The following is a 26,188-nucleotide window of genomic DNA, read 5'->3' on the forward strand; positions in this document are numbered from 1 at the left end:
TTCCTGAAAGATGCTATAGGGATAAAATCTTCTTTTATTATTATTTTTAAAAAATATATTTTATTGATTTTTTACAGAGAGGAAGGGGGAGGTATAGAGAGTTAGAAACATCGATGAGAGAGAAACATCAATCAGCTGCTTTCTGCACACCCCCTTCTGGGGATGTGCCCGCAACCAAGGTACATGCCCTTGACCAGAATCGAACCCGGGACCCTTCAGTCCGCAGGCCAACGCTCTATCCACTGAGCCAAACCGGCCAGGGCTTCTTTTATTATTATTGTTTATTTTTATTTTATTATTACTATTTTGTTAATCCTCACCCAAGGATATTTTTTTCCATTGATTCTTAGAGACAGTGGAAGGGAGGGAGGAGGGGGGGGGAAGAGAGAGAGAGAGAGAGAGAGAGAGAGAGAGAGAGAGAGAAACATCCTGTGAAAAAGACACATCGATCAGTTACCTCCCATGCACTAACCAGGGCTGGGAATTGAACCCAAGACTCTTCGGTACATGGGCTGATGCTCTCACCACTGAGCAACACCAGCCAGGGCCATTTTAAAAAAACTGAATCAGGTATTGGCATCATGCTTTATAACTCTTCAATACATGTTCTCATGTGATTTCATTTTAAGTAGAATATTTTTCTAAAAGCATTGACTCAAATCTACTAAAAGTTATTACAGCCTTTTCCACATATTAATGAAAAGTTATATTAAAAACAATCTATAATAATAAAATCGTAATATGCTAATTAAACCGGACAGCTGAACGACCTTCCGGATGTCCTTCTGGACGACCTTCTGGATGAAGCTGGGGCTGCGAGGGCTGAGGCAAGCTGCGGCGGCTGTGAGGGCCGATTCCCTTGCACAAATTTCGTGCATCGGGCCTCTAGTATGTATATAAATTATCAGGTTTTTAGAGGACCAGAATGCCCAAATCTGCTGTCAGTTAATTATATTCTCCATGGAGAAGGAAGATGTGGCTTTGTATAGGTACACATTATCTCTGTATTCCCAGAAGTCCATTCTCTCATAACAAGATGAGTCAACTTAAGGGAATAAACACTTGATTTTGTACCACAAATCAGGAGATGCATCAAAATTTTGACATCATTTTTCATGTATTTCCAGACATCAATGTCTTCCACCTGGCTCAAAAGTCATACAGCTAGTAAGTGATTGAGCCCGCAGTCAAATCCAGGTCTGTGAAAACAAAGTTCTTGCTCTGTTACAGCCTTTTAACTAAGAGAACTTCCTCTGGATTTGGGGAATAACAGAATGAAAAGGTAACGGAATAAAAACAGATTTTGTGCTCAGTTAAGATGATGTAACAATCCCCTAAGTAAGGTCATGTAGTCTCAGGGAAGATTTGTAATCAGCAAGAAATTTATCACCAGGTTCACATTACAAGAAAAAGAGAATACCCACTGGGACACACAGACATTACTCCTGTCCCAGTGCTTCATCATGTAGTGTCACAAACATAATCAGGCTATTTTACCATGATCTGTAAGAAGCTTTGCGAGCAAAGTCTACACCTGCTTTTGACCCAGCACCAAGGCTTTTCTAATCTTATGTCCTCTACACACAGTTGCAGCAGAAACAAACAAACAAAACCCAGGAGAAGAGGTGTGTGAGAGAGCTTTTAATCTGAAGGTTATAATAACATTTTTTTGAGGTAGGCAAGGGAGGAGGGAGAAATAGAGCTTGCACTGACAAGGGCAATTTGGTTACTTGGTCAGATCAGACAGGAAATAAGTGGTAGCAAAAAGAGAAGTCTGCTCTTATACTCAACTTAGTCTACATTAGACTAAACTGTCCTTTGGGTTTTGCAGAAATTAAAGATCAGACACCAAGAAAAATTGAATAAATACAATCAATAACTGAACTAACCTATCCTAAGTCTGGGCAGGACATCAAAGAAATTAGGTCATTTATAAATATTTATGATAATAATTCCCAGGAGTTAAAACCTTGTACATATTTATAAATGAGTGCCTTATGTGGTAATGGCTGTGGTTTTTAGGCAAGAGAAACAAAACGTAAAAAAACCCAAGTTAAAAAGGAAGAGGCATGCAAACTTATTTTTGTACATCCCACAGGAGTACCTCATTTTAAAACAGAAATGATAGAAGGTGCTGGGATATTCACCAGGCAAGATATGTCAAGTTCTGGATCTACTGAGGGACATGGTCAAGGGTCTATTCATCTTGACTTACAAATAGGGAAACAGGATTTTATTTTATGTTTAACAAACACGAAGCTCATATTGTGTTTCAAGGCGCCGTTCTAAGTCCTTTACAATGATTAAATGACCTAGGCCTTGTTACAATGTTATGAGGTAGTAGGTAGGTATTATTATCTCCATTTCATAGATGAGGAAACTGGGTTTAGAGAGGCTGAGTGACCTGCTCAAGGTCATTCGGCTGATAAATGGCTGAGTCGGGATTCAAACCTAGAGAGACTGGCTCTTGAGCCTGTCTTCCTGACCACCAGGTATTGTTTTCTTTTCCTTTTTGTAAGACACATGTTGTCTTGTTTTTGAAAGCCACATATAACTGCTATGTTTTCAAGATCTGACCTTTCCATTCCTCTCACACCCACACTAAACTGGATTTACATGTGCATTGTGACCTCGATGTACCTGACTGTCCCAAATCTGGTTCATGGCAACACTGTGTTAATTCCCATCCCTGACTCTGTTATTCCTGTGTTCTCAGCACTGCTGATTAGCTGACCCTTGTTCGCTCCCACTCCAGGTTTGCTTCTTCTCTTTCTTGAGTTCCAGGCCCTGAGCAATGGTGGGAAGACTGCTGAATGGTCCCTCCATCTATGACCGGGACCTTCAAAGTCACAGTCATACGTTATCACAGGAGCCAACCTTCTCCACCATCATCCAGTTCCAAGCCTCATACCTTGAGGACATCTCACTAGCTTCTACAGGCACTTCCCAAATCATCACATCCCACATCAAGCCTTGGTACCACCTCTATGCTGTGGTCTCTTGGTACCTCACTGAGTTCCAGGTCTGCCTGGCTTCTCCACTTCTGCTCACAACAGGGAATTCAGCCTCTCCACTATGCTCCAGAACCTTAGCTTACCTTAGAATTCTCCTTTCCCCTTCACCTCATATCTTAAATAACGGTCATTTATCTTAATCCTCCTTCTCAACTGTTACTTTCCTCATTGTATTCACTGTAGTACCTTGCACCCAGTATAAGTACAATATAATTCACTCAATTTAATTTAATTACCCAGGTTCACTGAGCCAGTGAGCTGTACTATCCCTAAAAAGGCCTAGGGATCCAGGTCAGCTGGAGTTCCATATTCTAAATGATGATTGTCCTCATAAGCTCACCAATAACCCCACGTGTTCTACCCTCTCAAGCCCATTGGTTCTCACAACATCACTCTCTCTTCTTCTTTTTTCTTCTGTTAATTCACTATGTTCCTCTTTTGATTATGTTTGTGCTTTTAGGGCTCGGTCCTTGGCCTTTTCTCTGTTCCTACATATTTTATGTTGGCAATATTAATCACACCCTTGTATACAGAATATCTCCAGAATATTCTACTTTTGTTTTAGACATTTTCACCTGGACAAGATGAAGTCCTTCAAATTCACTATGTCTACATCCAATTTTTTTTGCCCCAATATATGTCGCTCCTTTTATTTCCTTGAAGTTCAATAATGGTATACCACCTGCCACCCATACAAGCTAGGAGATGAATATGATTCATTCCCCTCATCCAGTTACCAGATCCTCAGAAATCTCTCTTCCTGGTCCTAACCCGCTGCAGCAGCAAGGACCTCATCCTCTCACACCTGGGATACTGAAGTTGCTGTTATGTGCCCTGCTTCATTGTTTTTCCTTTCATCTGATTCGTTTTTCCAAAACCCACAGGTATATATTCATGTCACTTCCATGCTTTAATTATCTCAGAGGCCAGAGAGTACCAGGCTTATGGAAAGTCTGAAATAACATGGGGGCGGGGGGGAAACCCTATGCTTCATCCAACAAAACAGGATGCAGAATGACCATACATTATGCTATTGAATATAGTCTCAAAATAATCGGCTCAGAAAAACAAGGTGGAATGTTAAACATCAAAGCAGTTCTCTCTGAGTGGTAGAACTATGGATGCTTTGTGTATTTTCTATGCTTTGCTGCATTTTATTGATTTTCTATGAGAATTATTTTTAGTTAGACTTTCAAAAATCTTTTTAAATCAGTACTCCCAATGCTCTTAAAATAGATTAATATGGAAATGAATAGTTAGATTATTGAAATCAGAAGAGACCTAAGAAACTTGGAGAAATTCAGAAACTATTTTACAGACCAGCTCAACTCTTACATTTACTCTGTTAAGTTAATGAAAATGTTATTTTAACATTTTAAAAACAATTTTATTGACAAAATTATATGTTGTATTAATAAACATCCTATAGCCCGGCCAGTGTGGTTCAGTGGTTGAGTGTCAACCTATGACCCAGGAGGTCATGGTTCAATTCGCAGTCAGGGCACATGCCCTTCCACTCTCTAAAAATCAATGGAAAAATATCCTTGGGTGAGGATTAACCAAAAAAATAAAGAAAAAAGAAATGCCCTTTCCTCTTTAAGGATTTATATAGAATTAGGAGGCACGTGTGTCTGATTTAATACATTCTTTTAAATATTTATTAAATAAATACTTATTGACTGTTAAAAAAAATCTTTTGTATAACAGATGACATATAAGGAGAAGTCGCCATTGTCCTAGGGGGAGAGAAAATACAACTTAGGCAATGCAAACCCATTTCGATTTCTCCTTAGCTTACATTTTCTTTTGAAGCCTCTTCCTCTACCCCTTCACTCATTTCTCTAGCCCTCTGACCTATTATTATGAGGCCAGAAATACACCAATTATGGCACCCACTTTCTTGCCCCTACTCATTCCTCACACTTTCCTTCTGTCTACACACACTGAACACCTTCTTCCCTTCTAGTTTGGATCACCCAGAAACCTCCCACTCTTTTTTTTTTTAATTTAATAAATGTTTATTGTTCAGATTATTAAAATTGTTCCTTTTTTTCCCCCATTATCTCCCCTCCACCCGGTTCCCACCCCACCCTCTGCCCTTACCCATCCCCCGCCACTGTCTTCATCCATAGGTGTATGATTTTTGTCCAGTCTCTTCCTGCACCCCCCACACCCCTTTCCCCCTGAGAATTGTCAGTCTACTCCCTTTCTATGCCCCTGATTCTATTATATTCACCAGTTTATTCTGTTTGTCAGATTTTTTATTCACTTGATTTTTAGATTCACTTGTTGATAGGTATGTATTTGTTGTTACTTTGTTGTTCATAATTTTTATCTTTAACTTTTTCTTCTTCTTCCTCTTCTTCTTAAAGAATACCTTTCAGCATTTCATATAATACTGGTTTGGTGGTGATGAACTCCTTTAGCTTTTTCTTATCTGTGAAGCTCTTTATCTGCCCTTCAATTCTAAATGATAGCTTTGCTGGGTAGAGTAATCTTGGTTGTACGTTCTTGCTATTCATCACTTTGAATATTTCTTGCCACTCCCATCTGGCCTGCATAGTTTCTGTTGAGAAACCAGCTGACAGTCCTATGGGTGCTCCCTTGTAGGTAACTAACTGTTTTTCTCTCGCTGCTTTTAATAGTCTCTCTTTGTCTTTTGCTCTTGGCATTTTAATTATGATGTGTCTTGGTGTGGTCCTCTTTGGATTCCTTTTGTTTGGGCTTCTGTGCGCTTCCTGGACTTGTAAGTCTATTTCTTTCACCAGGTGGGGGAAGTTTTCGGTCATTATTTCTTCAAATAGGTTTTCAGTATCTTGCTCTCTCTTCTTCTGGCACTCCCATTCTGAGTTGGTACTCTTGAAGTTGTCCCAGAGGCTCCTTAAACTATCTTCATATTTTTGGATTCTTTTTGCTTTTTGCTTTTCCGGTTGAGTGTTTTTTTGCTTCTTTGTATTTCAAATCTTTGGCTTGATTCTTGCGATCCTCTAGTCTGCTGTTGGATCTCTGTATAATATTTTTTATTTCAGTCAGTGTATGCTTAATTTCTAGTTGGTCCTTTTTCATATCCTTGAGGGTCTCACTAAATTTATCGGTCTTTTCTAAGAAATTCTTGAAAAACCTTATAACCGTGGTTTTGAACTCTATATCCAATTGTTTGCTTTCCTCCATTTCTTTCATTTGTGATGTTTCTTTGTCTCCGCATTTTGGCTGCTTCCCTGAGTTGATAGAGTGGCTTTGTGTGCTAGGTGTCCTATAGGGCCCAGTGGCTCAGCCTCCCCAGTTAACCTGAGGTGGACACTCTTGGTGCACCCCTTTGTGGGCTGTGTGCACAGTCTTGTTTTAGTTAAGCCTTGATTGTTGTTGGTATCACTGGGAGGAATTGACCTCCAAGCCAATTGCCTGTGAGGATCAGCTGTGTCTACGCTGGGAGAACTTCTGTGCTGGAGACACCATTATGAGACAAGGCTTGCAAAAGCCTCTGTGCTCAGCTTGGATGGGGCGGAGTCTCAGGGCGGAGCAGACAGCATTTGTTTTCCGTCAGCCCTGCCCTAATAGGCCCTGTGTCTCAGTGTCCTGTGGTAATCGCTGCAAGCACCTCTGAGAGAAAGCCACCTTCGAGTTCCGCCCGCTGCCAGACAGTCCAGTTTCTCCCTGAATGAGTCTGGGTCCTCAGAGTCTTTCCCAGAACTGGAGTTCAGCGCAGTCGGGAGCTTTTGTCTCCCTTCCGCTTGAGAAAGCCAGCCGCGCACTCAGTTGCCAGTCCTCTCCGCGTGCGCGTCTCAGTACCTCTACCTCCTGCAGCTCCTCTGAGTCTCAGTATGCTTTTCTCTTTCCTTCTAGTTGTAGAATTTCCACTCAGCCAGCCTTCCTGTGGTTCTGGATGACGTCCGTTTTGTCTTTCAGTTGTAGTTTTGAAATTGTTGTGCGAGGCAGCAGTTTAGGTGTTTACCTACGCCGCCATCTTGGTTTCTCCTCCCACTCTTCCTTCAAGCCCAATTCAATTGCTTCTCCACAGCCTGCCCCTCATCTAGCCCTCCTCCAGGCACCTGTTTCTTCATCTGTGTTCCTGAAGCACGTATTCACCATATTATGGTGATTTACTTGTGTTCCTCTCTGCTCAGTAGACTGAGGCTTTGTGGGCAAGGTTTGTGTTGTTCATTTGTTTTAGCGCCTGGAGACTGAACCTGGCCCACTGCATTTTCAGGTTGAACAACAGGTGGTTTTTTCAGGTACAGGCTCTATGAAGTTCATTTCTTCTCATTTCTTTCTTACATCTTGCCAACAAACTATACAAAGTCACCACAAACTAAGAAGTTTCTGAGTTCACCATTCAGTTGTAAATGAATAAAGAAAAGCTATCTTCACCCTAGTGGTTGCGCAGTGGTTAGAGCAGGGGTGGGCAAACTTTTTTCTCGAGGGCCACAATGGGTTCTTAAACTGGACCGAAGGGCCAGAACAAAAGCATGGATGGAGTGTTTGTGTGAACTAATATAAATTCAAAGTAAAGGAGCGGAGGGGAGACCAAGAGAACCGGATAGAACAGCCGGATCCGGCCCGTGGGCCGTAGTTTGCCCACGGCTGGGTTAGAGCATTGGCCCATGGACTGAAGGGTCAAGGGTTTGATTCCAGTCAAGGGCACATACTTCAGTTGCAGGCTCGATCCCTGGCCCTGGTCAGGATGCGTGCAGGAGGCAATCGATCAATGTGTCTCTCTCACATCAATGTTTCTCTCTTTTGGTCTCTCCCTCTCCCTTCCACTTTCTCTTAAAATAAATGGAAAAAATATCCTTGGGTGAGGAGTGACAGAAAAAAAAAAAGAAGAAGAAAAGCAAAGCTATCCTCAAGAGTGTATGGACTATCCACATGGTTAGTGGACAACTTTCCTTATCCTGCACATTGTTTTAATACTCCTACAATTTAGTTGGCGCTCTCATTGTAATAATCTATGTATATAAAAACGCAGTGACCGTGACGACCAAAACAACTAGTCGACTGAACAGCAGGCTGCGTGGGGTGACCAGGCCGGCAGGGGGGGCAGTGAGGGACAACCAAACGACCGAACAGCAGGATTCATGGGGTGACCAGGCCAGTGGCGGGGGGCAGTTGGGGCAACCATTTGGCTGGGAGGCAGTGAGGGGCGACCAGGCTGGCGGGGGGGGGGCAGTGAGAGGCGACCAGCCGGTAGGGGGGGCAGTTGGGGGCGACCAGGCTGGCAGGCAGAGGCAGTTAGGGGTGATCAGGCCAGCAGGGGGGCAGTTAGGGGCAAATAGGCCGATGGGGGGGGGGCAGTTAGGGGTGACCAGGCCGGCAGGCAGAGGCGGTTAGGGGTGACCAGGCTGGCAGGGAGGGCAGTTAGGGGTGATCAGGCAGGCAGGCAGGAGACAGAGGTCCAGGATTGTGAGAGGGATGTCCACGGGATCCGGCCTAAATCGGCAGTCAGACATCCCCCGAGGGGTCCCAGATTGGAGAGGATGCAGGCTGGGCTGAGAGGACCTCCCCGCCCCATGCACAAATTTCGTGCACTGGGCCTCTAGTATATATATATATATAAAAGCCTAAGCGACCGTTACGACGGAATGACTGGAACGACCAGAACGACTGGTCGTTATGATGCGCACTGACCACCAGGGGGCAGATGCTCAACACAGGAGCTGCCCCCCAGCCTGCAGGGCCCTGATTGCCAATAGGGCCTGCAGGCCAACCTCCTGGTCTCTCCCCCCAGCCGGCAGGCCCTGATCGCCCAATAGGGGCCAGGCCCCCAGGCTGGGATGGGGAACCAGGGTTGGGTGGCAGCGGATGTAGCCCCTTTCCCAGAGGGGCCGAGGGCCAGCTCCCTCCTTGGGGTCGGCGGCCAACTGCCTGGGTCCCTCCCCCGGCTGGCAGGCCCCGATCATCCCAATCACCTGATTGGGGCTGGACCCTAGGCTGGGACGGGGAACCGGGAGTGGGTGGCAGCGGATGTGGACAGCGAGGGAAGGAGGGGGGGCAGGGTGCTGCACGGTGGTGGTGCGCACAGCGGCGAGGGAAGGAGGAGGCAGGGAACCTGATTGGCCTGATCACTGGCCAGGCCTAGGATCCCACCGTGCATGAATTTTGTGCACTGGGCCTCTAGTAGCAACAGTAAGAGGCTGACCAGTGGAGCTGGGTAGTTTCTTGGCAGTGCTTTCACTTGCTTGGAATTACCCCAGATTTGGCAAGAGAAGAAATAGCTAAGGAGTGACTTACTATGTCTTCTAATCTAATGAGACCTCAACAGTTATCCTTATTTTTCAAGAAGTGAACTTAAAGAAATGTAAAGCTTTACCAAAACAAAAACAAAACCTGCTGCCTATCATAAATAATGGAGAACCAACCTAAGCATTGTTTTAACTCCCAGAAAACTTTGATACCTCACATCATATCCTGTAAATTTAATTAACAATTTTAATGATTAGAATTAGACTTAGTAAGGGGTGGGGGGGATTGACAGAAAAAGAGGAAAAGTGAGTTGATTTGAATTAAAGCAATAGTTTTCTATTCACAAATTTACTTCTGAATTTGATTCTCTGTCATTCAGAGAAGACGATTATCTTAATTTTATGTTCAAAAGTTATAAACCCTCAAGTCTTATGTAATAATATAATAAATAAATGGTAATTAAAAAACCAGAAATAACTAGGAAGTGAACATTAAAGGTTTTTTTTAACTTTTAAAATGTTTCTATAAATCTGTACTTTTTGGCCAGCCACCTCCTTCTTCATCTATCTCCTACTTTACTATATAATTTCTTTCACTGTTGGTGAAATGAAAGATTAAAATTTAAAAATTATCTCTAGGGAATGACATAACTAACATGGTGACGTAGGCTGTTCCTGACTTCACTCCCCCTCCCCCAAGAACAACTACCAACTATCAGGAAACCACTGAGAGAATCCTAGAACATGAGGTGAGGCTGAAGCACCTCCCTGCACCACAGGGACCAAGACAGAATGCATCACAAGGATGGCATGGCACTGCTAGCTTGTCACATGCTTTTGGTTTCACTGAGAGACATCCATCTGCCACCACATTTAATAATGATTTAAAAAAAAATGTAGACGAAAAAGGAGGAGGAGAAGGAGGAGGAGGAGGAGGAGGAGGAGGAGGAGGAGGAGGAGGAGGAGTGGCAGAAGACTGTGATGAAGGCAATAATGTTGCCCATCAGGCCTAGTAGTCTAGGATTTGGCCGGGTACTAGATTCCCTCTAGTCATGAAGTCAAAGGCAGACAATAGCAACTACATCCTCGCCTTTCCTGTAGCAATGAACTGAGGACAATGCAGGTCAAACAGCATGATTATTGATACAGGTTTAGAAAGAAGTCTTTTATATGAAAGTAAAAGCCAACAAATCCTAGGGCAATTTAAATATTTTAAAAGAGCTTTGGCCCAGGGACTGGGATTTTAAAAAGAACTTGCTTATACACAGTTCATTTATATTATTTTTCAAAAATTCCATACTGTCCTGTGAGGGGTGGGGAGGTGAAGAAGAAAAGGCAAGAAATCAGAGACTTTTCGGGGAGTATACTTATATTGAGTAAAGTCTCTAAATCTATTTTGGTATTACATTTTATAAGGTAGGAAACCATCCCAGTGGGTATTTTAACTATACATAATAATATTACTATGACTTAAAAAACAAAACAAATCTGCTTCTGTTACAGTCTTTAAAAAAAACTGCTATTTTTAGAGGTTTAATATATTGCTACTTTGAGCTTATGTTGCCAGTAACAGAGATTTGTTATTTATTTAAACTTTAGTCTTAAAAAGCTTATAACTACACACATTTATATTTGGCCTATAGTATAAATTTATAGAGGAAAACAATAAATATCAGAAAAATATACCAATATAGTACATTAAAGTATATAATTGGGTATTAGAAGGCTCACACAAACAAAAGAGAAGTTTACATCTATATAGCATTCCACATCAGTGCATGTCTACTAAAGCTGACCCACCAAAGCCCACAAGTCTTGAGAAAGGGTGACCATTTTTAATAACATTTATTCTAAAATGTATTGACTCATTTACCCGAGTCTCCTAATTAAGCTACTTTTTTTTATAATATATTTTATTGATTTTTTACAGAGAGGAAGGGAGAGGGATAGAGAGTTAGAAACATCGATGAGAGAGAAACATCGATCAGCTGCCTCCTGCACACCCCCCACCGGGGATGTGCCCGCAACCAAGGTACATGCCCTTGACCGGAATCGAACCTGGGACCCTTGAGTCCGCAGACCGACGCTCTATCCACTGAGCCAAACCGGTTTTGGCTAATTAAGCTACTTTTGATAACACAAATTTGTCATGCCCAACAGAAATTCTAATACTATTTCAACTCCTCACCGCCCTCCCGCCCCCAAACCTCCTCTAGTATGCTTGCCTGTGCGGGTAGCACAGGTATACACACGAGTCCTTTGCCTCTACCTTCCCTGGAACTTATGGGTTTCAATTTTTCCTTATAACATCTCCCCTTCAGTAGATTTCAATCTTTTCATCTGCTGTAATACACAATTAACCCTAATTTAAAGGTACTGTAACACCGTGTGGGTGAGAGATAAAGGAATCGCAAAGTGTTAACAATTTTCCTTTGGCTCTGAGGTGTATGTGTTGTTGTTTTTTAAAAAATCTGTTTATGGTAGAGCCAATAGTTTCTGTAAGTTAGGTATTCTTTATCTTTTAAAAGGGAAAAATAACAGTATTTTCTATTGACCCCCGAAAGAGATTCTTGATCAAAATACATCAGATAATCAATAAAACAGTTACATAAGCTGAGACTATTTTAAGTCAATTATTAATAATGATGATTGTTCAAGATGCACTTTAATATGTATCTACTTTCCTGAAGTGTCTTTGTGATTCTATTCTATTCCTACCTTCCAGCCCCCAACCCCTCCTCCTCCCATTCCTGGTGGGCACTTAGGACATGTCCATTAAATTTAATTCTGGGATAAATGAAACTTATTTAATACTTTTCTGACATAAATCTCTTTATCGAGTTATATAAAGACAGACATTTTTTTCAGTTGTCTGCATCGTGAAACTCAAACATTCCATTACCTCTTAGAAGTTCAACACATGACAGATGAAGCAGCAGCTGCCAACCGGGGGGGCGGTGCTAACAAAGGAACGTACCTACTTAGATGCTGTTGCCACTGAAAAGGGCCTTACGATCATACTCAGTTCATAGCCTTTAACTAAAGGCACAGAAAACGGACTTGTTGAAAGTCGTGCCGTTAGTTAGTGGACAAGCCAGAAGCCGCATCCAGATTTCCTGGTTCTGGTTGTTGGGTTCACTCTATACTGCTAAATTGAGATTTCTGTTTTATGCTTAATTACAGTAAAATGTACATAATATAAAAGTTACCCTCTTAACACTACTAACATTTACGTTTGTACTTTGGAACAAGGGAAAGGCAATGCAACAAGCATCAGAGCAGCAAAGAGGAGCACATGGTCACCACGTAGAAATTAAATCCTAAGACTGTTTTCCGGATGGGAGACATGTGGTGTTCAGATCTACAGCTCTGCAGAGAAAAAACATTTTCTTCCCACACAGAGCACATGCCATCCACTACTTAACATTCCCATTTAGGAGAAAGGCCAGCTGTACTCTTCTACATTTCACTAGTTTAATACAGAAGCCTGATTAAGTCTCTCCCAAACCAATCTCTGAAAATGGACACAGAATACTATATGACAGTGGGGGGAAAGCAGTACCCAGCAACCACAGGCATCATTACCAACTAAAATATTTCCCTTAATAAGAATGGCTCTTACTGTTTTATAAATACTTGCTGGTGGCATCCTCCCAGCGGTAAAAGGACAGCTGTCTGAGTTTAGAGTTTCTTGATTCTAACCTTCTCTTCCATGCACCATGGTTCACGCAGACACACACTAACGCACTCTATCAAGATGGAAAGAGAGTCACTTTGCAATGTCCTGTTTTAGATGTCACCAAGTATGACTCACTTTCTCCCACCCACTTCCTCCTCTGAACTTTCCTTGCTTGAAAGTCAGCATTTAAAATCAATTCCCCAAACCTCGAGAAAATAAACCAGTGGCTCCTTTTTGGAACTGTCTTTTGTTTCAGGGGCAGTGAAAATTGTACCATAAGGTGGAGTTCACTTTAAAGTTCTAAACACATCCATCAATCACTTTTTACTCTAATATTTTAGTATCAGTCCTTTTGAATTTCTGCCTATGTTAATGCCAGTTAAGACACAGCACCATTAAAAAAAAACAAAGTACATAGATTTAGGACTTGGATTTGTCACTTACAAATTTTGGTAGAATTATCAAATTTTCAATTCTCAACTCTCCTACCTATTTAAAATTGATAAGAGACTAAGCAGTTTACATCTTCAAAGATGTAAACAACTTCCTTTTTTTTTTTTAAACATATTTTATTGATATTTTACAGAGAGGAAGGGAGAGGGATAGAGAGCTAGAAACATCGATGAGAGAGAAACATAGATCAGCTGCCTCCTGCACACCCCCCACTGGGGATGTGCCCGCAACCCAGGTACATACCCTTGACTGGAATTGAACCCGGGACCCCTCAGTCCACAGGCCGACGCTCTATCCACTGAGCCAAACCGGTTTTGGCAAAGATGTAAACAACTTTCTATTCCAGCATCTACAATGATGCCTCCATGGCACCTCTAACCCAAGAAATTCCAAATACTTTGTAAAAGCCATTACTTATTACTATTTCAAAAGCACTACACGGACATGGATAAAGAATAGAAACGCAACCGTCTTACCACTGCAATTGTATCAAAGTTTCTGCTATAGCACAGTAAATGATGAGCACATTTCACCAACAAGTCAGCGCTCTGTTGGCACAAGGGCAGAAATGCCACTCAGGTGGTTCACAAGACTCTTTAGAAAGGGTATCAACTTCCAGTAGGCCACAGTCTCACGCCCCTCTAGTATATCACTCATGGCTGCTGCACTCAACATTTCCCACATGTTGGCATTTATGTTTGTGACTCATGGCATCCGGGATACAACACTGGCCTGGGAATCAGGGCACAAGGGGTCTCGGCTATTATTATAACCCTGGAAAATCACTTCAGCTTTCTGGGACTGTTTCTACTTCTATAAATGAATTGCTGGCTCAGGCGGTTTTTAAGGAGTCTTCTAGTTATAAAATTGTGTGTCAATTAGATTAAAAAAAAAAACAACTTAGAAGCCTGGAAAGAGTTACAGATAGCTATTGGCTAATTTGTGGCTACTTGCATATTCATGTCCTTACAAGACACATTTGCTAGTATACGTTAATCTTCCAAGTCTATTTCTTCTATTAAGTTAGAAATGTCTGAAAAGCAAAGATTATACAATTTCCTCTTGCTTAGACCATAAATATTAGGGGTGCAGCCCTAACACCTAGCAACGAAGACCATTTTCTTCCTATGTAAACAAAAGCAATGTTGTGGTTTGCCTGTATCAAAGTCTTCACACTCTTCTGACTCCTGAAATCACAACAGGTGGACAGAACCTACAGAAAGTAGGGGAAACACCCATTAGCAGCGAGAGCTAGAAAACTGTTTCCCTGGGGCGGAGGGTGATCTGACTCATTCATTTCACGGGTGCTATGAAACAGAGTTTTAAAACAGTGGCAAAACATCGACCTATGAACCAGGAGATCACGGTTCGACTCCCAGTCAGGGCACATGCCCAGGTGTGGGCTTGACCCCATAACCTAACTGGTAATGAGGTGTGCAGGAGGCAGCCAATAGATGCTTCTATCTCATCGATGTTTCTATCTCTCTATCCTTCTCCTTTCCTCTCTCTCATATCAATAAAAACATATTTTTTAAAATAATGATTTTTTTAAAATGATCAGTGCTCCCTCCTACTTATGAGCCAGTCTTATGCTTTACCTTCATCTCCTGGTGCTGGTCCAGCTGTTCCAGTTCTGAAGGGCTTTCTCCGTTTTCCTTCTCTTGAGCCGTGGCGTCTGTGTCTGCCCTTTCTTCTTCCAGGGGGAGGGCTGGGTCCACACTGGGAGTCCGGTAGCCGCTGTCAGAAGCCTTTCCCTCACAGTCATTTGTTGTGGGCGAGGCGGGACCCGTGGTACTCTCGTCTCCTGCTCCATTCACTAAGTTCGTGTCAAGCAAGGGTTCAGCAGTTTGAACAGGAGTATCTGGGCTCCCCGTGGCCACTTTATCCTCCTCACATTCCATCTGGTTTTGTTCCTCCATCACACCGTTAGCCACACAAGTTTGTACACCCTGAGTTGGCTCTAGATCATTTCCCTGCTTCTGTGGTGGGTGCTGGGAGGGAAGCTTTTGCTGAGGTGTGGTTGTCAATCCATGCCTTCCCGCAGTTCTAGGAGCATTTAGGTTCACAGCTGTATTTTTCTTCAAATCGCCGTAACTTGATAATGTGCTAAAAGACGAAATACAGAGGAAGTGTGAGAACACTGGCATGGACCAACTCTAGAATAAAAACAAGTTTATTCCAGCGGGAAGGGATAGTTAGTAAAAACATTTCCCCTTCTGATGGTTTTAGAAACACAGATAAGAAAATTCCAGTGTAGTTTTCAGTCTCTGGCAATGCTATCTGCACTTCAAGAAACGTTTAAATAAAGATGATAGGCCTGACCATTATCTATAAGGGCTGAAACATTTCCTCGGGCTGTTTATCAATATTGCTAGTTAGTAGAGACTTCAATATGAGAAATATTTACATTTATAAAACCATCTTTTGCCAAGACTTCTATATTCTTAACATTTTAAAAATAAATCGAGCCAGTCCTCAATGTGTGAAAAGGTTAGAAACCAAAAGTTATATTTGTTTGGAAAGTGAAACACATCTCAAAAACTTGATTACACATGCTGCCATAGCCTCCTAACTGATCTTTCCACCCCCACGCCCGGTCCCTGCCAATCTAGTCTCTCCAAGTCAGCCGCAGAGATCAAACTCAGTGCAGGCTTCCCCACACGCTTGAAGGTCAATCTGGCATCCTGACCATGGCCCTGGAGATTCTGTATATACTCTGCAAGCCTGGCCTCATTAAATTCCATTTCTCCTCACTCCCAGTGCTCTTGTCATTCCTGTCTTCTTGCTGTCCCCCCACTTCCCAATCAGCGAACATCTAAGGATCTCTGCACTGCTATTCTCTCTGCCCAGGACCTCCTTCCCTAAGACACTGGCTGGCTTCCTCCTGCCCATCACTCAGGGTTCTGCTCAGATGTCAGCTCCTGGATGGCTCTCTCTATGGCAGCACACTCCACCACTAAATACACATTTTATTTTCATTTTCTTTAAAGCCCTTATTATTACTTACCCCTGTATAGAACCACAATAGCATGATGGAACCTAACTTCCAATATACACTGAGTGGCTAGATTATGATGATCTCTGAATGCATAATAATCTGGCCACTCAGTGTGTGTGTGTGTGTGTGTGTGTGTGTGTGTGTGTGTGTGTGTGTGTATATATATATATATTAGAGGCCTGGTGCATGAATTCGTGCATGGGTGGGGTCCAGCCAGCCTGGCGGGGGTCGGGGGGGGGAACATGGGCGGTTGGCTGGCCTGCCTGCTGGTCGAAGGGACAATTTGCATATTAGCCTTTTATTATATAGGATATACACTGAATGGCCAGATTATTATACGTTCAGAAATCATAATAATCTGGCCACTCAGTGTATTTCAATATTCCTATGGGAATATTTGTATAGCATTTTAATCTAGGATTCCAGGGAGGAAAAACATAAAACTCTGGGCTGCAGTCTTGGAGAGATTCCTATGACCTAATGAGGAATAAAGAAAAATTTAGACTAATGCTCCAAGAGGGTGCAGAGCGTACCTGTCCTGTTATCTGCGCTATTCCGACTCCTTAGCACAGCACTTGCCATATGAAAAGTGCTCAACAAGTACTCAGGGAGTAAAAAATAACTGTGGTCATGATGATGATCATGGCACCAATTCAGTATTAGCAGCTAACATTTATTAAGTGCCAAAACCTACCCCAAGACCTTCACAATGGTTATCCTGTTTCATCCTCATAATATTTCCAAAGTAGGGACCCCATAAATCCAGGCTTTGAAACTTACACAATGTGGCAATGTCACACGGCTAACACATGAGAAGGCCAGAGTTCAAACCATGAAGTCTGATGCTAAATCCTACAGTCTTAACCCCACATTATAATAAATGCACTGGGCCATGAAGGAGGGAGTGAGGAGCAGGTGAGAAGGCTGCATACAAATGTGGGAAGACAGCCCAGGGCTCGCATGCTCCCCAGCGCAGGAAGACATCAGAGGGCAGTGGGGGTGGGGTGGGGGGGGGGCATAGCAGCAAGGACCGTAGAGGATGCTGGGATGTGTGTCCCTGTCTCCCCTCACTCTACTCCTCCCAGACACCGCTGATCTGGACTGGAGAATGAAATAGGGAATAGCAATAGACAGCAGGAAAGTAATAAGGGAGGAAATAAGACACGGTCAGTCGCAGCTCCACAGGAAGGAACATATTGGTAGGAGAACATGTCATCTATGCAAAAGTTGGAGGTTATCTAAATAAATAAATTGACACACTCCATCAATGCAAGTTGTCGTCTATGAAGTACACCCTTGGCCTTGATAATCTCCCAAACGGCCCTTGAAGAACTGAATCGAACTGTGCTCCTTTTTCTGACTGTATCAGCAACCAGCAACCCAGCAGAAAGACCCTGAGAAGATCCACTGTAGCAAGGTTTGGGTTTGCTCAGGATTTCTGGAAAGGACTGGAGTGGATGACAGGAGGGAATCTCCTGCAATAAGTGACATCCAGCGGATATGTGGGGGGAATGAATGGGGTAAGGGATGAGGTGTGTGTGTGTGGGTGTGGGGGGGGGGGTGTTAGTAAAAGCAGTGGTTAGTACGTAGGAGATTCCTGATGCTTTGGAGAAAAACAGTTGGCCTAGCAGTGTCCTTGATAAAAAAATGTTCAGTTTTGTGGGAAAATGTTACTTATTTCTAAAATCCTGAAATATGTCATAGGTTGAAAAGACTAGTTTCTCTTACTCTCCAAAAAGAAAAAAATATATATAAACTACAGTGAAAAATAAAATTTCACTTGTTTCAAATACCTCCTTTATGTCACTTATCCTAATAAAACAGAGCTATCTGGATTATTGTAAAGAGCAAAACTCTGATACATGGGTAAGGTCTTAACAGGTGCAATTGGTCTTCTATGATGCCACTGCAGCAGACATCGGTTCTTCCTGTCAATCGACTGTGGTAACACACAGCCCGTGAATCTCTCTCTATTCCACAGAGTGCCGGTTCAAGCTGTAATAACTGGGATATACTAGTAACCTGAGAGCTATACTGCAGGCACATGGACATCAGTGGACAGGAAATACAAACTTCCCATTCAAGCCCCATAGACCCAATGCAGTACTAACTCCTCGGGCACTTTTAGGGTCAGTTTCTACTCATAACACCTCACTGAGAACGTACAGTTATGTTTCATATTGGCAGTGGACGTGGCCACAAGTAACAGTCCTTCAGCAGATTTGCCAAAATGCTCACGTGATATCCTAGCTTCACTTAGAACAAGTTTTCTTAAAATGTCATAAATTATAGCACATCTCCCCTGAGATCCAACCTTCTAGCTGTGCATCAAAATGTGACTTTGTATCTGTGAAGTCTGAAAGAGTAAAAGAAAACTGGTATCAATGAGTGGGAACACTGTGTACCTTTCGCATATGGAGAGGAATGCAAAGAATGGGTTACCAGATTTGTGAGGTTTAGAGGACTCAACCTTTGGAATACTGAACCACTCAGGGGATTCGGGTTCTGGCACGCATCGCGAACAGGGGCCAGGGCTCCAGGGCCTCGCTATATTACAGTCATAGACATGGCCCTGGAAACCTGCAAATATGAGGGGTCGTGCTCCAACTTGTTCTGGTAAACAAAAACTTTAAGTGGAATTAAATCATTTAGTAGATTGTTATAATTTAAGATAGCAAAACTATTAAAAAATCCTACTCCCGAGGGGGGGATGTTGAAATTTAAATATTCATGACTCAGGCTCCCACAGTTGACGGGGAATGAAAATTGAAGACAGGCTTCTGAACTTTCTCCAGAACTTGTCACTAAATATAGTCTCATTTTAAATGAGGGACACTGCCACTTTGTAATGGGTCACAATTTCCAGAAGATTTTGAAAGCATTTCCAAACTTTGGTTCATTACATATATAACAATAAATCCTGCAAACAATAAAACCACCTAATATTCCCAAATATTACACTGTCTTTAATGGAAATTAGTGGCTTCAAGGATGAGAGTAAACTTATACATATTCTGTTAAATTATACACAGTCTCTTGGTGACATCAAAGTAACAAAATGCTTCTGATAAAATTTTTCCAAAACTCTATTTGTCAGTGATGGGAATTCTAAGAAAAAACAATTGAGGTCATATAAGTAGAAAAGCAACTTATGTGAGTTTGTTTTTGTGGTTTTTTTTCTTTAAGTGAGAAATACACAGTGTCTCACCTACCGTTTTTGAAACAGTAGGACTAAAGAATATAAAACTATATCAATTGTCAATATCTCTTCACAAGACCTAGTACACAGTAAGAACAGGGGTGTGGGGAGAGCGGAAAACACCGAATGGATACAGAAGACCCACATTAAATACAGTGTGTCAGAAAGAAGCCTACAGAGATGGGACAGGCCCACTGGAGTCACATCCACAAACATACAAAGCAAGAAACAGAGACAGAGACAACCTCCTGCCTTTCCAACCCAATATCCAGTGACCAACACAATGATCCCCAGGACACACACAGATACCGAGGCAATGAGAGGGCATCCCTGTCACATACACAGCACACAATGTGAAGAAGCGGGTGCTATTGGTGCTGCACACAGATAACAAACAGTAAATGACAGTTTATATTAGGGCAAGATTAAATGCATTTAAAATTCACTCTTTCTAAAGGCCTACCAAACCCAATGGAAGAAGATGTATGTTGGATTTGGAAAACTTATGACTCTATCATCTTTTTCAAAACTCAGCTTTCATCTCCCCTCTGCCTTTTTCAAAACTCAGCTTTCATCTCCCCTGTATTGTGAATTAGCTCTTACCTGCCTCCTTCAAAGCGACTGATGAGATCTGATATTTTACTGGATTTTTCTTTTGAGACACAAGAAGCAGAGGCAGGTTTAACTTCCTCCATCCTGGGTGCTGCACTAGATAAAGCTTTATGCTTAGGGGTTGGGTGTACACTGGACAAAGGTGAATTCTGCAGATGTAATGGCTTTGGAGGCACTGTAGAAAAAGAATTAATAGAATTCAGTATTTCCTTAACAAAACAAAGCAAAATCTGGAGTCCTGGGTATAAAAATCCTCAGCATTATCAAACTTTTACAAAGAGATCTGTCACCTTCGTATTAAAACTTAACCAAGGGATGTTTGTCTGTCTTGGCTCTGTGTCCTGTAGAAATTCCATTTCCAAGATTCAAGTGGTTCTTTTCATTTTAGGTCATTTGAAATACGGCATTATTAAACACCTAGGGGTCTACATAGGGCCATGGCATTCCAATACTATTAGAGATAACATAGCAGTTATTTATCTAATCAGAGAAAAGAGAGTGCTAAATTTGAAACTAATTCCTAGAGATATACTGCTTGCTTACAAAACACATTTTTAATAACAGTGAATAACAGATATGCCAGAATCCAGACCAATAAGTTAAACATAAAAGCCAACAAAACAACAGCAACAAACAACAGTAATGTTGCATTACTAGAGCATCTTCCCATTTAACGAAAGCATCTTATCTCATTTAATCTTAGATAAAAAGGATCAGTGCATGGGCCGACACTCTAACCATTGAGCAACACTGGCCAGGGCTCATAGCTGGTTGGAGCATCTTCCGTACATTAAAAGATTGCAGTTTTGATTCCTGATCAGGACACATACATAGGTTGTGGGTTCAATCCCCAGTTAGGGTGCACATGGGAGGCAACTAATCAATGTTTCTTAAATCAATGTTTTCCTCCTATCCTTTGGTGAGGATTAAACAAATAAAAACAAACAAACAACAAAAACCTTTCTCCTAGCTTCTGGAAGAAGGCTGGGGAATCGTGTCTCTTCCGAATCACATGCCCCAATTTCCCCAAGCTGGTTACCCTGGTTTTCAGTCCTCTCATCTCTTTAATAAACTCAGTTGACGGTTGGTTGCCTGATGCTCACTGGCCTAGATCTTATCATGTCTGTGTCAGTTATCAATTCATACAGAGAAGAGACAAAAATGTGTATCACAATGAGCTACAGGTGTAACAATTCATCTCATTCCCTTTCAATACAAATGAGAAGAAAATCCCAATGGAAAAATGATATTATTTATAAACATGATATTATTTTCTAAGATATGCTTGGGGGAAGGGTTAATATAGTATCTATTGGGAAGGAGAAGGCTTATTTAAGTGTGACATTTGTTAATCTTAAGGAAAAATTTCTTGTGTAGAATAAATACATACCAAGATAGTAAACCAGGACAACACCCCACCAAAAAAACAGTTTCATCGTTAGGAGTAATTTCAACATTCACAACTAGAATATTCAAAGAAAGTAAATATGGTCTTTATAATTCTGTTTGCAAAGGTTGTTATAAAATAACTCATCCTAATCTTGAGTTTACTCAGTAAACATTTCTTATTTGTTATGTTCCAGTCACTGTCAAATGCTTGAAAGTTTCAAATAAAATGATGAGTTCCAGCCAGTCAGGTTCTCAGAGTGACTCTACCGACCTTCCCTGTCTCAATTACCTCTATCTCTTAAACCATTTCATAACAATGTGTATGTACTTTCCCCCAAAGTGCTCATATTATTATGATTATTAATTAGCTGTAAGTAGTACTAAATAATAGAGCAGCAATAAAATATCAAATACATTCTAGATATAAAGCTTTCTCCCCAAGGCTGGAGTTCTGTAAGGGTAGGAACATGTCCCTTTTGACCACAATTACATTCCCAGTAACTCTGCACAGTGCTTGTGGCACATTTGCGGAATACATGAAGGAACTAACTGAGTCATCAAGGGCTCATAGTCTCGAGCGGAGACAGTTTAATTACATGGATAAAGGTGGGCATTGGATACACAGTTATGTTAGAAGCACAGAGGAGCCATCTACTTTAGCAAGGGAGATGATCCAAACGTTTAGTAAATTAGTAAATATACACGTCCATATATTTAAAAGTTTAAGCGACCATCGCAACCAAACGGATGATCAAACAGGCTACGTGAGGTGACCAGGCCGGCAGGGGGATTAGTGAGGGGCAACCAAACGACTGAGCAGCAGGCTGCGTGGGGCAACCAGGCTGGCAGGGGGGGGTCAGTGAGGGGTGACCAAATGACCAAATAGCAGGCTGCGTGGGGCGACCAGGTCAATCCTGGGGTGACCAGACTGATGGGGGAGCAGTTGGGGGTGACCAGGCCAGCAGGGGGGCAGTTAGGGATGACCAGGCAGGCAGGCAGGTGAGCAGTTAGAAGCCAGTGTTCCTGGATTGTGAGAGGGATGTCCGACTGCCGGTTAAGGCCCCATCCTGGACATCCCCTGAGGGGTCCTGGATTGGAGCAGGTGCAGGCTGGGCTGAGGGGACCCACCGTTCACGAATTTTGTGCACTGGGCCTCTAGTATTAAATAAAAGAGCACAAATGCCACCCTGACTGGTGGCTCAGAGGGCTGAAGTGTCATCCCCTACACTAAAACGTTATGGGTTTGTTTCCCCACCCAGGGGCATACTGAAGGCAAGAGATTAGTGTTTCTTTCTCACACAGATGTGTTTTTTTTCTCTCTCTCCCTTCTTCTAAAAAAAAAAAAATCAATAAAAACATCCTTGGGTAAGGATTTAAAATAAAGTTTTTATTAAAAGAGCATAAGTGCTATAAAAAATCTCAAGATGGCACATGAATGGCTTAAGTGTCACAATACACTTAGAGGAAAATAATGCATACTTTTGATCCTAGTGAACAATGTTACCCCAATAAATTTAATTTTTTTAAAAGAAAATGACTCCTCTCTTTCTCTCACCATATCTGACCTTTCTTTTACACTACGGAAGGTGTAAACATTTTGAAATGTTTTCTGAACATCTCCCAGATGTCCTATCAGCACATCAGTTCATTATGACTAAAACTCAAGAGTCTTGAATTACTACTAATTTCCCTTGAAGCCCAAAGGATGTGAATAGGAGAAATAGTAAGTGTGATATTTACGTAATTGTGATTATCCATGCACTGCTAATCAGGGAAATGCAAATTAAAACCACAATATGATATCACATTAACCCCAACAGATTAACCAAAAATTTTAAATGTGACAATACCAAGTGTCAGTGAGGATATGAAGCAATGTGAGGTCTAAATGTGAAAATATCAAATTTTCAAAGGAAATATAATTAATACAACCATTAAGAACCTGACATTTCCAAAATATATATCCTTGAGAAATCTTACACATCTATATTATACAGGATTTTTTAAAAAAACATTTATTTATTGCTTTGGTGGGGGGGGGGGGGGAGAGAAACAGAGAGAAACATCAACTTGTTCCAGTTATTTAGGTATTCATTGGTTGATTCTTGTATGTGGCCTGACCAGAGATCAAACCCTAAACCTTGGCATATGGGGATGATTTTCTAACCAACTGAGCTACCTGGCCAGGCTGTACAGGGTTGTTATTGTCTTTAAGCTTTCTTTTTCATTAATTCAACAAATATTTAATTCCTATTAAGCTCTATGTACTTGATCATATCAATGAACAAAAGGAAAAACAAAAAAAAAAACTTAGCAAGTAAACCATATATCATCACAAGGTGGTAAGTGCTAAGAAAAAAAGGGGGGAAGGTTAAAAGAATAAGATAGAAAGGATCAGGAGTGTAGGGACTGGAGGGAAAAGAGCAGATTGCAGTATTAAGTAGTGTGTGTAAAGTGGGCCTCTCCCAGAAATTCTGATTTTACCAAGACTTGATGAAGTTGAGCAAAATGGAGACCAATGTGACTGAACCCAAAGGAGCAAGCACAGAAGAGCAGGGATTGAGATCAGAGGGAGGGCCTGATAACACAACTTTCTACGGATTTTGAAATGAGTGAAATGAGAAGTCACTGCAGAGTTCTGGCCAGAGGAGGGACATATGACATAAATTCCAACGGCCTCACGCTGGCTGCTGTGTTGAGAATTTAAGGGAGGTGGGTAGACGTAGAAGAGGTGGAACAGTCAGGAGGCTATTGCGAAAATTCAGGCAAGAGATAATGGTGCTTAGAAGGAGATAGTGAAATAGTTGGATCCAGGTATATTTTAAAAGTAGATTTCCTGGTAAGATTAAACGTGAGGTCTGAGAGAAAAAGCGAGGAGTCAAGGATCCTTGACTCTGAGACCTTTGGCCTGAACAACTGAAAGGATGGAATTGTCATCAACTGGCAACTTTGGAGGAAGGATCGATAGCGCAATTTTGGACATGCTAAGTTTGAGATACCTAGATGACTATAAATAAAATGGGCTCTATTACAACCAATTTTACAGACAGTAAATAGAACAAAACAATTTAATTTTTCAAAAACTTTCAACTAAGCAAAGTAATTATTAAGAATGAAAAAGACACTAATTGCAGTTTAAGTTTGGGGATGCCCACTACATTTTAAAAATTTGTTTTTATTGACTTTAGAGAGAGTGGAAGGGAAAGGTAGAGAGAAACATCAATGAGAAGAGAAACACTGATTGGCTGCCTCCTGCAAGCCCCCTAATGGGGATCTAGCCCGGGTGGGAATGCCCACTACATTTCAATTACTTTTATTTTACTATGAAAAACAATAGCTGGCTATATATTAATACATTATAAATTTATAGTGTTATAACTTAAGAATTGAACATTCTATATAGAATGCTTTATTAAGAAGCAAATGAAATAAGTTCGAGTACTTTAAATATACTCAAATTATTCAAATAATAATGTGGCTTTCCAAGCTCATGAAACTTTTCTAAACATTTAGGTTTAATGATGAAGAAGTGACAAAATGTGGGTTTTATCAAAATAATTAACTATGTAGAATGTTGTGGATCAAAGCTCTTAAGGGAAAAAGAACTATTAGCTTTAGTTGCTAAGAAAGTTATTTTGAGTCCTGTCTAGCATGGCAGGAAATAGGCCAATTTTAAAAGCAGTGAACAAGAGGAAAGACTTACATTTGAAGTTTCTCTGTAATTTATTTGTTTGACTGGTAGGGTTGGTATGAATTGAATAAACCATTGTTTTCCAAGCCTTAGGGTATTTTCCAAGGCGGAGGGAAAACAAGCCCTAACTATTGAAGGAACCCATTTTTATATTTACAGGCTCCAATTTATATTCAAATGGCAAGGTTATCTAATCACTAATCTAAAATTTGGCTCTTTTATCCTTTTAAAAACTATAATTCTTAACAAATATTTACTTATTGGTAATTAATAAACATAAACCTGATGTTGTTCCAGACACATTACTACATAAACACCACTAATAAAGTTATTCAATATTGTGTCTTCTTTTAAAATTCACCATAATAAATTATAGCTACGATCTTATTAGTATTCCACATGAGAAACAAACAAGATTTAATTATGAGCTGTTTTTATGATCTAGATCAGTTTTATATTGGCATTTCAGGTTGGATAATTCTTTGGGGTGGCGTGGGGTAGGGGTATTGACCTGTTCTTATAGGATGTTGAGCAGCATCTCTGGCCTCTATTTAGCAAAAGCCAGTAGCAACTCCCACAAGTTGTATCCAGCAAAATGTCTCCAGACAATACCAATGGGGGGACTGTCTCCAGTTGAGAACCACTGATCTAGATAAGAGTCTTCAATTAAATTAGAAGACTCTAATTTAAATCTGGAAGCCTCAGCATCCTCACCATTCATAACTTGTAAGGGATTTGCAATATACTAGTGAAAACACAGGGGTTGGTGTGAAAATCCCTTCATCTGCACAGGAAGTGCCATTAGCATCCCCTTCCTTTCTCGGCCTTCGTCACCCAGATGTTCCTAAGGATTCATTCAACAAGTATTACTGAAGATCTGCTATGCTATGTGGCAGGCATGGGGGGTGCAGCAGTGCAAAAGACAAGGAAAAAAAACATTGTGGATGAATAAAATATATAATAGGTCAGCTTGT

At 41.4% G+C, this 26,188-nt stretch overlaps 1 protein-coding gene across 1 annotated transcript in view; it reads right to left on the reverse strand.

The window, feature by feature from the left end:
• FGD4 (FYVE, RhoGEF and PH domain containing 4) overlaps positions 1–26,188 on the reverse strand; it is a 230,057-nt gene that overhangs the window by 43,551 nt on the left and 160,318 nt on the right. Inside the window, exons 3-4 of the mRNA XM_080662971.1 lie at positions 20,126–20,309; positions 14,924–15,431 (exon numbers count right to left, since the gene is read on the reverse strand). Coding sequence (XP_080519097.1) covers positions 14,924–15,431; positions 20,126–20,309 — 692 coding nt within the window. The remainder of the gene's footprint in view (positions 1–14,923; positions 15,432–20,125; positions 20,310–26,188) is intronic.

The sequence above is a fragment of the Plecotus auritus genome, assembly GCF_963455305.1.
Source record: "Plecotus auritus genome assembly, chromosome: 3".
NCBI classification, from domain to species: domain Eukaryota; kingdom Metazoa; phylum Chordata; class Mammalia; order Chiroptera; family Vespertilionidae; genus Plecotus; species Plecotus auritus.